The sequence below is a fragment of the Trematomus bernacchii genome, unplaced genomic scaffold, assembly GCF_902827165.1.
Source record: "Trematomus bernacchii unplaced genomic scaffold, fTreBer1.1, whole genome shotgun sequence".
Lineage (NCBI taxonomy): Eukaryota > Metazoa > Chordata > Actinopteri > Perciformes > Nototheniidae > Trematomus > Trematomus bernacchii.
This window is the reverse complement of record NW_022987973.1, coordinates 8,476,421-8,488,999: the sequence shown is the minus strand read 5'-3', so window position 1 is coordinate 8,488,999 and position 12,579 is coordinate 8,476,421. Positions and strand designations below refer to the sequence as shown.

General features: G+C 39.8%; 1 protein-coding gene across 3 annotated transcripts in view; it reads left to right on the top strand.

Moving 5' to 3' along the window:
* Nucleotides 1-346: 346 nt before the first annotated feature.
* nfat5b (nuclear factor of activated T cells 5b) overlaps nt 347-12,579 on the top strand; it is a 40,046-nt gene continuing 27,813 nt past the window's right edge. For 2 of the 3 annotated variants that reach the window (XM_034116390.1, XM_034116393.1), the window contains exon 1: nt 347-419. In XM_034116390.1, the coding sequence (XP_033972281.1) occupies nt 347-419 (73 nt within the window). The remainder of the gene's footprint in view (nt 420-12,579) is intronic. The other variant, XM_034116395.1, reaches the window with a different exon arrangement.

The following is a 12,579-nucleotide window of genomic DNA, read 5'->3' as shown; positions in this document are numbered from 1 at the left end:
ATGCTGATTAAATAAGTAATGAGGATTATTAAAATTCATGATGCTTCATCATAGTTATCTTTTACCTATACATAATCCCGACGTGGTTTTTACGTATTGCGTCAGATGTGTGGGCGTAGCTCCCTGTCTGCTGACAACAACACGCGTCGTGGGCGGACCTAGGGGGGGATTCACGAGCGAAGTGACAGCAGAGACGGTCTACCAGCCACAGCGACAGGATCAACTTAGTCACTGCAGTTTTCTGAACACAAAGTTGAAGGTTTCTGGCAGTCAGAGAGACAACAATATCGCCCAGCGACGCTATCTGACTTGTGGGTGTCCGGTTTCCTCAGTCTGAGGGATTGCAATGCCCTCTGACTTTATCTCCCTTTTCAGCGGGGACCTCGACCTGAATTCTCCCAGATCCTTGTACTCAAAAGGTAAGAACAGCTTTTTTCATATTACTCTCTTCTGGGTTTTAGCTCTAGTTTAAGTGCCCACTTTATTTTAAGTGTGTGAATGTGTGTGTAACTTACTTACCTACCTGGTGGTAACTGTTCATGGGGGGGGCGGTCAACCCCCTCAGAGTCATTCATCTATAAACTGCCTCCTGCCACATGCCTGCTGATAAAAGTTCTGTTTTAACTTTTTGAGCGCCTACAAATATGCATAATGCGTCCTTCAGCTTGTACTCTTGGAGGTTTCTTGGGACAAGGTGAAGGTGTCTTTTTTTTTTTTTTTTTTTTTTTTTTATAAACTGGAGCCCTCAGCAGCTGCATGCACACCGGTCAGACCAGTTTACCTTTTCTCCGCCAGCTAAAAAGCACTCTCTATTTTCTGTGGGTTATGTGAATAGGCCATCGGTGCGATACATTCTTTAGTGCATGCTAAATTAGACAAGAAAGCAGAGTTCTCCTGCTCGTCACATCGTGCCAAACATACCAATATCCCAGGATGCATCACGTGTACGATTTTGACACTCAGGAGACGGGCCGTATTTGATCTGACTTTTACCAGTAGTATTTTAAGACCATAGTAATTGTACTTTTACTTAAGTAAAGGACCTGAGTATTTCTTCGACCAATGTTGATACATACTCTACTATAGTGCAACTTAAAAATGTTATTAATTAAAAACAGTTATGACACCATATTGCACACATTAAGTCCTACCACCAAGAGTTTTGTAAATTATTCAGATAATGCCTAATAACCTTTTACAATAAAAAAAGAGAATAGCCTATTTGTATTCTCCTTTCATTAAACGAAGTTGTCATGTTTTTTCTGACTGTATTTACCTCCAAATGTATATCCTCTCTATATTCACAGATGATGCCTTACCATCAGGGGTTTAATTTGAAAGATAATTCAGATTTTGCCCAATAACCTTGTTGAATATAGATCATTTCCTCTCTCTTAAGATATGACAAGTCACTGACATTTGTTAATGCTTTTTTATTTGACATTTAGCAGAATAAAGTCAAGAGGCAGGTTTTATTTGCTGTCTTTCATCCTGGTTCTGCCACAAATGAACAGCCTGCAGGCCAGCTACCTTTCTTCTATTTTGACTTGTTGTCCAATGCTTTCTTCATGATGGACTGCCTTCCTCCCGGCTGGTTTGCAAAGAAGTTTACCTCTGAGCAATGTCCTCTTTTTTCAGCATCTGCTTAAGTGAGGACTTCTCCTCCTCTGCTCTTTCCAGTACAGCCATCGTCTCTGCGTTCAGCTTCTGCAGCTCAATCAGTGTGAGGTTGGAGGCTTTGATTTTCTGAAGTTCCTCCTCCACTATCACCTCATGCCTTTCTTTAAGCGCCTCACTCGTGCAGAGTTTGGCTTTGAGCTCCTCATGTTCACAGCGGAGAGCCTCTTGTACCTCACTGTGTTTACCAGCCTGCTCCTCCAGGGTTTTCTGGGTAGTAGCTTCTGCCTTCTTCTCATTGCCTGGTCTTATAACTTCCAGGTCTGTCTGGGAGGCCGTTGTGCTTTGAGGTCGGAGCCTCTTCACACCAATCTGCATCAGAGTTGCTGTTTGGCTGCTGCATCTTTTTTCATTTTCTTTCCTTTACATTATAACAATGGGAAAAGTACAAGACAAAGATGTCTCCGAAGCTTTTTTTATACATCTATTTAGTTAGATGAAGAAATTGTTTTTTGCATGCAGTATCTAGTATCCAGTATCTACATTAATCAAATCAACGTAGCAGCTGGAGTTTTGAAGCTACTATCTTATGTCCTTTTCTTTTCGTTAAATAAAATGTAATACCTTGTACTGGCCTTGTGACCGAGCTGATGTATGCACAGCGATTTTATTTACTTGACTATGTATTGATTTATTCAGTTTTACTTGTGACTAGGGCTGTGCGATTATGGCAAAAATCATAATCACGATTATTTTGGTCAATAATTGATATCACGATTATTAACTACGATTATTCATTGACTTTGAAAACATCCATTTATTGAACTTTAAAACAAATACAAATAATAATTTGAACAGTATCTTTTTAACTGTTGATTACCCTGAATGTATAATTCAACTGAAAAACTTTAAATAAATAATATCAAAATAATAAATACCAATAAACAAGATCAACAAATATTTTGGAGCGCACTTCCACCAGCTACTAATCATATATAAATATGATAAATACAAATAAATTAGACCAAAATAAATTAGATCAAATATGTTGCAGTGCACGGTCACAACCTAGCAAAGCAAAATAATCGTTCTTTTCGATTATGTTGTTTTCGTAATTGTGGCAGGCCAAATCGTAATTGCGATTAAAATACGATTAATTGCACCGCCCTACTTGTGACTCATCAGAAAGTTGTACTGTAGACCCTTATCATTTCTTGTGCACCACATAATTCAGCTGAAATTCCTTTTGTTAAATAGTTTAGCCTACATTGTTTGATTAATAATCACACTATTGTGTATTTGTGTCAGCACAGTCGACTCGGCTGTGTGTAAGAGGCAAAGTGAGTTTTACATCTTGCCGACAAAGCCAACTCTCACCTTTTATTCTTTGAGATTTGGTTGAAAAAAAAATAACCCCTTCATCCATTTAATTCTTAAAATCATTATTACTGTCACACCCAGATACTAAAGGAAGAATTCTCGATTCAAACTTAATATAATTAGATTTTTTTGTCAGTTTTCAGAAGCTCCATTGGACAGCCCAACATGATGAGGAATACATATTTTTTGCAATCGGGTAGTTTAGGGAATTCCAAGGAAAAACTGTAAAATGGCACTCGGGACAGGAATGCTGGTCACACTACCTTTTGTGGTGGGTAAAGGACATCGGGTTAATGAACGTCTTAAAATGTCTTCCTACCAGTTTCACATCAAAGGTAAAGATTGTTATGGCTTTCCCATAAATTCTATCAATCCTGGTTAACAATTATAAGACTCAAGATCTCAACATAGTTTTGTTTTTTCAAAGTCCGGTCAATCATTAACCCCCTGGCTGCCCTGTGTGTAAACCTGGGCTTAAATAGCACTCTATTAATATTGACTCTGCTGTGTTAAGCAAACTTAGCGGCATGCGCTTAAAAATACTTGATTGCTTTGAAAGCTTGTTGATATCTGATGATGAAAGAAAAGATACTGTAGAGGGAAAACTCTGAAAATAAAGAAACGTGTATTCAGAGTTTATTAATCTGCTGTGGCATTGGGTTATAGTCTGCTTTAAACAAACCTACATATGGACTCTGAACTCAAATCTGTTCTTACAACAAAAAAGTATACATATATTCTCTCTTACTGACGTTACTTACATTGATAACTGACACATTTAACTGTATTATTTTTACATTACAGTGTCTTCACCTTTTTTTAATCAACCCCAACATCTTTCTGATACTTCAGATTATAACTTTTTCTCAGTTATTCTGTGTTATCAGCTGTCACAGAGGAAGCGACCTCATGACCAGGCTTGACATTTACGTTCAGTAAATCAGTTAATAGACACCAATATGAGTCCCATAAGAATGGATCAAATAAGGTCAGATACTATCTGTAGGAGAATCTACTGTTAATCTTCATACTGGCAATAAAGCCTACCTCAAAACTCAGAGGATCCTTAATATTAACTCCTTGGTTGTGGCCCCTCAGGCTCCTCGGGGTGTCCGAATGTTGCAAAGTGTGTGTGCTGTACATTGTTTCAACTGGTGCTCAGGTGCTAAGCCCAGGAGAATAGTCAAATGTGTATTATGGCGCAATAACTTTTTTGTTAACCTGTTTCCTTTTTGGTTCATTCCCTCATTCGTTCCCTGCTCCTGTAGCATTTTATTTCATCAAGTTTTGAGATGGAGTCTCCAGTCCAGTATGGTAATGTTATCAACATTTTAACAAAGCCTCATACAGCTGAATTCTTGATGCATCTAAAGAAGGACAACATTTGAGTGTGAATATGATACGGATCCTTTCGTGCACTCCACACATAAGGATTTATTATTGTATTTAAGTCTTCTTAGTTTAATCCTGCAGTATGTTGTTTGTGAATTTGTGACGGCATATCAGTTACAATAAAAAAAACATGTTATTATTTATTGAGTTGAAGGTAAAACATAAATAGTGATACTCGATGTGTATATCTAGTATTCAGGTGTGGGGTAAGGTGCTGATAGATTGAATGTGCGTGTGTTTGTGATGCAAATAACTCACAACTTACTTAACTTCTTCTAAATCTCTTTGATGAATCATTAACACTCGACAAACATCAGAAAAAAGACTAATCAGGCTCAGGTCATAATATCACCTCCTCTGGTATTTACTGCACACTTGTGACTTTGTTTTGGCCGCGGCAAATCAATACATGAGTAGTTTTACCTGTTGAAGCTGTACCACTGAAGTGTCAATTGTATGTTAATTGGGACATTTACTCAAAAGCATTGCATTATTTACCAAATTCTTGCATCTTTAGTTCTTTCATTTGTTAATAAAATGTCATATGTAGATACGCTCCAACAAATGTTGCCGTGGTAAAAGTATTAGAAATGTGTACATATTCCCCCAAATCATTCATTATAATAAAAATATCAACATAGTGTAAAATAAATTGTTAAATATTCTGGGAAAACACCACACATTTTAGAGTTGATTTCAAAGCCATATGATAATATCTTGATACTCGTACTGCTATTTTTGTGCTATTATTAATACATTTTTCTTCTAAATGTATCGACGTTTTTTGCTTTACCAGAAGAGACTTATCATCCTTGGACAACATATGTTGAACATGCAGTGTGGAACAGTGTTTTTCGTACACTATCACCTATATTCCACACTTTGATTGATTTTATTATCTGTAATGAAGTTATCAGCAAACCCATAAAACCTCTTAAATACTGCTAGTGCGTGGCCCAGTTTATCGTCTTCACCAAACACACTCTTTTCCTGAGAGGTGCAGATCAACTTTTCCTGCTTGGCCTATTTTAGGTTAGCAGGTCAACTGTGCTCTTGAAATATAAGCAGATCTTTGCTTACCCTGAAGCAGCCAGAAACACATATCAGCTGTTCAGAGGTATCACTTAGAAAAACTACGAGGTGAAACAAGTTTCCACGGTCTCTGTTCTCATGTTGCTGTTTTAGGAATAACTTATAGTTCAGTTTAGGACACCTGCAGATGATGTTGTTGTACAGGCCAAATTAAATGGAAAATATGATTTTTATAAGATGTATCTGGTTATTCTGAGTGGCCTGTCAGTTGAAAGGGGGAGTGCAAGAGACCATGATAGAGGATTTCTTACACTCTCATGTGAAAAGCCCAAAACACCTGCGAAATCTAACATCCAGCCCTTGTGTTTCACTCCAGAGCAAGATTATTCTGAACTAAGACATTAATTATTGAAGGTGGTGAGTCTTGGCCGGCAGGAGTCTTTCCATTGGCAGATGAGGAGCAGCAGTTAGTGGGTCAGCAGCTTGTAAATGGACTATACACATCGGGTTACAAAATGCCAACTTATTTGGCTCAGAAGCAGGGAAAGGTGGCACCTTAAAGTAAGTGTGACCTTTTAAACTCTAATGTATTATAATTCTTCTTAGGAAAACAAATATGTTTCTATACTAAAAGCTAAGCAAATGTACTATCACTTCTATACCTGCCTATAGGAAGCCACAACTATGACGAAGACATTTTGTACCATAACAAAAAAATTAATAAAATAAAAATGTTTTAAAAACATGTTTAATTGATAAGATTTGTTCTGTTTTAAACATAGTCAAATAACATTTTTGTAACAGTATGGTGCTTCATCCTGACATTCCAGAAACAAGGGGACCAGCTTCATGTAATCTAATACACAAGCTTGACAATATGCCCTCCCTTTGTGAAGCTTATCATATTCAGTTTTTGTTGATACTGTGCCAGAGAGCTTTAGAGAGAGTTTATTTAACTCTTTTCGAAGGCTGAATGTTGTGGTTGTGTATTGTTTTGTATGTACTAAAATATGCTTCATTTCATTTTCATTTCATTTAATCGTTTATTTGAACCGGGACAGTGCACATTGATGAACACTTTAAAACAAAATAATGCTTACAAGTGTAAATGAGCCGGATTTTAGCTTTGAGCTAATTTCCATCCGTAGTCCCGTCACATACAACAAGAACATGACATTTATATACATAGCAAAAATAAATACATGATATGCAGGAAGAGCAAGAGCAGCATACACAAGCATTTACTGCATGGCAGTACAATGTAGCAGCTACGATATATAAATTGCAGGAGAAGATAAAAGAGCTACATAAAGTGCAATCGGAGATACCCCTGTATAAAAGTGCATTTAGCGGTGATTACACGTCTGTTTGTTTCTCAACCATTCTTTAAGTTGTCCTTTAAAAATATTGAGAGTGGGACAATCCCGTATCTCAGTTGGGAGGCTATTCCAGAATGAGCTGCCTTTAATGGAGAGGACATTTTGTCCAAAAGTTGTCCGTCTACGGTGGACTTCACAGTCTCCTCTGGTTTCTGACCTAGTGCAGCGTCCAGTGTGTTTTTTGTGGATGAATTCCCCTAAGGGAGGGGGGGCCAGTCCATGTAAACATTTATAAAAAAACACATACTTTTAAAAGACTTAAAATGGTCAAAACTCAAGAAATTGTGTTTTTCAAGGATGGTACAGTGGTGGTATGAATTTGGCTTTCGGTCAAACACCTTGATAGCTCTCTTGTGGCACAAGCAAACGACCAGTTTGTGAAACAGTATTCAATGTGGGATAGAATCATACAGTGGAGGTATGACTTTGCACCATTGACAGTTAAGAAAGGTCTAATTTGTTTAAAATGTTGCAAGTTGAATTTAATGGTATTGGATACTTTCTTAATATGTTTCTTAAAAGTCAAGTTCGAGTCCATTATGACTCCAAGATACTTGAAGTGGGGGACTAGTTCTATTTCTGATCCGTTTAAAAACACATTAGATCCTTCGATTTTGACTGGTCGTTTACTGAACATCATGCATACTGTTTTTTTTGCATTTAACTGTAAGCAAATGTTGTTCAGCCAGTGTTGAACCTTGTCCAAAGCATTTGAGAGACAGGATGAGATAATTTCAGTGTTTTTCCCATGTACAAAGATGACCGCATCATCGGCATACATTTGCACATTCAACTCAGGACATACATTCGGCAAGTCATTAATGTACAGAGAAAACAGTAATGGTCCAAGAATGGAACCTTGTGGAACCCCAACAGGGTTCACAAGGTAGGGGGATGTGGCTCCGTTGACCAAAACACACTGTTTTCTGTTCGATAAATAAGACTTAACCCACTGTATTGAATCTGCTGAAAAATTGAAATATGTCAGCTTTGTAAGGAGAACTTGGTAGTCAACTGTGTCAAATGCCTTCCTGAGATCAAGGAAGACAGCACCTACATATGGGCTCGTGTCCAACATACATTTAACCTTTTCCACAAAGACACATTAGCTGTCTCAGTGGAGTGGTGAGCACGAAAACCAAACTGCATTGGGTGGAGTGGAGCGAAACCTTTATCTAAGTGTTTGGTGATTAGTTTTGACACCCATTTCTCAGCTATCTTATGGCGCATTTCCACTACACGGTCGGCCTCGGCCACACTCGGTACGGCTCGGTACGGCTTGGCCGCGTTGAGCCTTAACAGGGCCGACTCACTTCATGCTGCGCTTCCATTACAGTTTAGGAACTGGGGTAGTTACTATAGTAACGCAGTGTAGGCGGAGCCGTGACGTCATCTTCAATGAGAAGTCCAGAAACACAACACAGCCGTTAGCTGTTAGCACTCAGAGCTCACAGCTCCTTATATATGTTCAGAAACTCGACAAAAGTTAAACAAGTACACACCACAGACTGCCTGTGTCATGGTGAATACAGTCGCTGCTTTATTTATGTCTGTATAGGCCGTTGTTGTGAGTGTGGACGGTCAGAGCATATACTGCGTTAGCTTAGCCAATCTCCATCTAGAAAAACACGCATTTTAAAAGGTTTTTCGCCTGCCGTCTGTCTGCAGACTTAACAAAGCATTAATTCATGGTTTTTACTAACCGGTATCAGTATGTTGTTACTTCGGCATCATTTTGAAACGTGTATTACAATTAAATCACGGTCAAATATGTCCATCTTGTTGTAGTTCTAGCCCTCTTGCCAGCGCTCCTCTCTCTAGTTTAGCATACTCAGCCCGACTCAGCCCTGTTTGTTGGCCCCGATAGAACCACAATTTTCTAGGGCCAGAAAAGAGGTGAAAAAGTGGCCCCGCGCCGTGCCGCGCCGGAACTAGGCCTAGTGGAAGCACAACCAAAAAAGGGGACGGCACGACACGGCACGCTTAAAGTGAGCTCCGCGCTGCAGTGGAACTGCGCCATTAGAGACATAGGGGAGGATGCTGATTGGTCTGTAATTGGACATCATTGCCTTATCCCCAGATTTAAAGATCGGTGTCACCGTGGCCACCTTCCAGGATGATGGAACTTCCCTCGTGCTAATAGATTGATTTACTAGCATACTAATTGGTTTTATTAGACCGTCGATATGTGTTTTTATAAAGTTGGTGTCTAAATCATCTGCATCCCTAGCCTTAGAACCTCTTAACCCTAAGAATATATGTTTTACCTCAACCTCTGTGATTTCCTCCAGGTCAAAAACGGGGTGTGTATCCACAGTCGGGCTAGGTGAGACCTCAGATGGCGGGAAGAGCTTTGTAATGTCCAGAGCACTATTTATGAAATACTCATTTAGAGAGTTGGCCAACACTGCAGGGTCTTTTATCAGGGCATCATTGATTTTTAATTCTAGAACATTATTTTCCTGTTTGGTATGTTTACCTAATAGTTTATTTAAAGGGCCCATGTCATGGCCATTTCCACTGATCATAATTACATTGTTGAGGTATACTAAAATAGATTTATACTGTGCAATTTTCCAAACTCACATTGGTTTCGCATACAGCATCTCTGTCAAGCATGTGTATTCAGCAGTATTCACTTTCTCCACTAAACGACTCGTTGGAGCTCTTGCCCCCCCCTCCCTGTGAGCCTAGTGTGCTCCGATTGGTCAGCTCGGCCACTCGTTCTGATTAGTCAACCACCAGAGAGGCTGCGCCCATGTCAGTGCTTTTCCCGGCTGCTCTCAGCGTAACATCAGTCTTATCATGGCGTCGGTACAGCGGTATATTTTATATACATATATATTTTTAACTGTTGTTATAGAAGAGTGTGACGGCCCCAGGGCCTTTGTCTTACGATGGGGTGGAGCTGAAGAAGCTAATCAGCACGATCACGGACACCTCCGGACACTACGGCCCCAGTCTCTCTCCAAAGCGGCTGCAGGAAGACTAACTCTGCGATCCTCTCAACCACCTATCATTGCATTTACCACAATAAATGTGCCGTGGTTTTGTAAACTCGTGTATGTCTCCTTGTCTTTCCGTTGTGGCCTACGAGCTACTCTCATAACAAAGAGTAAGTTATTTTTACCCGTTATAAACTACTACTGTTTGATGAGAAATCAAATCATGGTTTGCTATATATGAATTCAGGGAAGAAAGGATAGGCCTACTAAGTATTTCCATTAAACTTTATTTTTAGAAATGTACAAAATGAACATAAATATACATATATACACGGTATATCATCCATTCCTCCTCCTCTTGCCTGCGCACAGCCGGTGCGGTGCGGTGCCTTTTAGCACGAGGCCTCAGTAGTAGTAGAATCCCTTCCCCGTCATGGATTGTCCGCCAGGATCTGGCTGGACGAAATCAAATGCAAATCACAAAATATTAGAGAAACTTAGTTGTTTTAGATTCGTTAGTAGTAGTTGTGTAATGAACAGCTTGCCTGCTAATATGCTAACCTAGCTTTGTTTACCTTGGTAGCTAACACGATATGAACGTTAGCTTGGAGGAAAGGCAACTATAATGCAGTGTAATAAAACTACTATGAACAAAAGCTAGTGGTTCATATTAGGCTAGCAATAACGTGTTTATAATTGCAATCGTATACGGGTATTCTGCTACCATACAATGTAACTTGCATGAATACATTGTTTTGCGCTAGCATACAGCTAGCCTCGTTAGCTACATGCAGTATATGTACGGTCACAATGTACGGTAAACCGGAGTATACTGTATGAGTATTCCGTGTGTGTGACTGCAGACATTCTCCTGCCATGACAAACATGTAAGGCCATCTGCTGACATTGTAGTTGATATATTTAAACGCTAGCAACGTAGCATCACAAAAATGTTTTTCTGACCAAAACTAGCTCAAGCTCCGTGTGTTAGATCGCTACGCCAGCTATAATGTAATTACGTTTCGCGACTGACCGGCAAATCACCCGCAGTATACTGTCAATAGGTATTTTGTGTGTGAATGCAGACATTCTCCTGCTATGAGATACATGTATGCAAGGCCATCTGCTGATATTAGAGTTGATATATGGAAACTCTAGCAACTTAGTTAGCACAGTTAGCACTGTGTCAATGGCTTAGCAGTCCAACACAGTTTACACATTTAAACAGTCTTGTTTGATAAATACACAAATAACAATGCAAACTTACAGGTTGTATACCCAGATCTTCCCCTGCTCCAAACGGTCCAAACAAGCTGTGCATATCCGGCCTCAAACTGGGCAATGTTTTTGGAAGCTTTCGTCTGTGAAATGCCGGTTCTTCGAACCTCTGGAGGAGGAACACGCCGCTGCTGGTGTGGCCATAGCTCTTCGGGATTGGTCCATTTCGTTCCGGGTACCGCATGACATCAGGCGGTACCCGGAACTAAATGGAAGACTCAAATGGGCAGTGACGTATCTCCAACGAGGCGTTTTGGGGAGGTATTTTCTGTGTTAGAGTTTTACTCGCTACAGGGTGTACTTTGAGGGTTTTGACTCTGCACACCGTTTACATGCATAAAAACCTTCATAACACACAAGGGGACGGGTAATAACCGGAAAAGCATGACATGGGAGCTTTAAGATTTGCCAAACTTTTTTACCGTTACCTTTCGCACCTTCAATTATGTTAATGAAAAGGTTTGCTTTGGCCTGTCTTATTGTTTGTGTTACTTTGTTACGAGCATGAGTGAATTTCTGTCTGTCAGTGGATAGTCCGGATTTCAAGCTCTGCTTTAATAGTTGGTCTCTAGATTTCATTAAATTCCTGCACTGTAGATTCAGCCAGGGAAGATGATGTTCCTTCCTGTCCCTAAGGCAGTGGTTCCCAAACTTTTTGTGCCCAAGGCACACCAAAGGACAAGTAAAAATCTCAAGGCACACCTATTGTGCAAAATAGCCCTTATAACACGTGTTATCACTCATATCATGTAAAATATCTGTAAATGTGCATAATTATTTACTAATGCCAAATAAAATGTGACAAAGACAACTAAATTACTCATGAAATATTTATTAACGAAATATTTCAGAAATTAATTTGAAACTTTATCAAATTAGGCTTCATCAAAGCAGCAACACACTCATTTAAACCAGACAGGTCACAAAATTAAAAATTGTGGAGGATCAGGCTTTGGTGGTCGGCTCCCATCTCGGCGCACAGCTGGGAGAAGAGGCGAGATTTCAGGGGCCTTGATTTGATGTAATTCACCATCTGCACAGCCTGATTCAGCACCTCAGTCAACTCCGGGGGCATGGTTTTGGCAACTAATGCCTCTCTATGCAAAATGCAGTGGTTTGTCACGATATGTGGGTTTTGTGCTCTCACCTTAGCAATAAATCCTTTCACTATCCCCGTCATGCTTGCCGCGCATCTGTGCAAAGACTGACGCACGTATTCCAGGTCAGACTGTTCTCTTTTAAATAGTTATTAGTTACCCTGAATATTTCTTCTCCCGTAGTATGGCTTTCCATTTCTTTGCAAAAGAAAAACGTCTCTTTGATAGAGTCAGCATCAACATATCTGACGTTTGCCAGAAGTTGGGCAGCCCCACTTATGTCAGTAGATTCGTCTATTTGTAGGGAAAATCTGCCGCTCGCCTGCAGTGCCATAAGACAGGTAACTTTCATGATACTGTCTGCTGACAGTTTCTTTCCTCTTTTCTTTCGGTGGTGGGTTGTCGGCAGTCTCTGCACTGGTGGTTGGTGGTTTGCTCCGCACAAGAAAGCGCTCAATT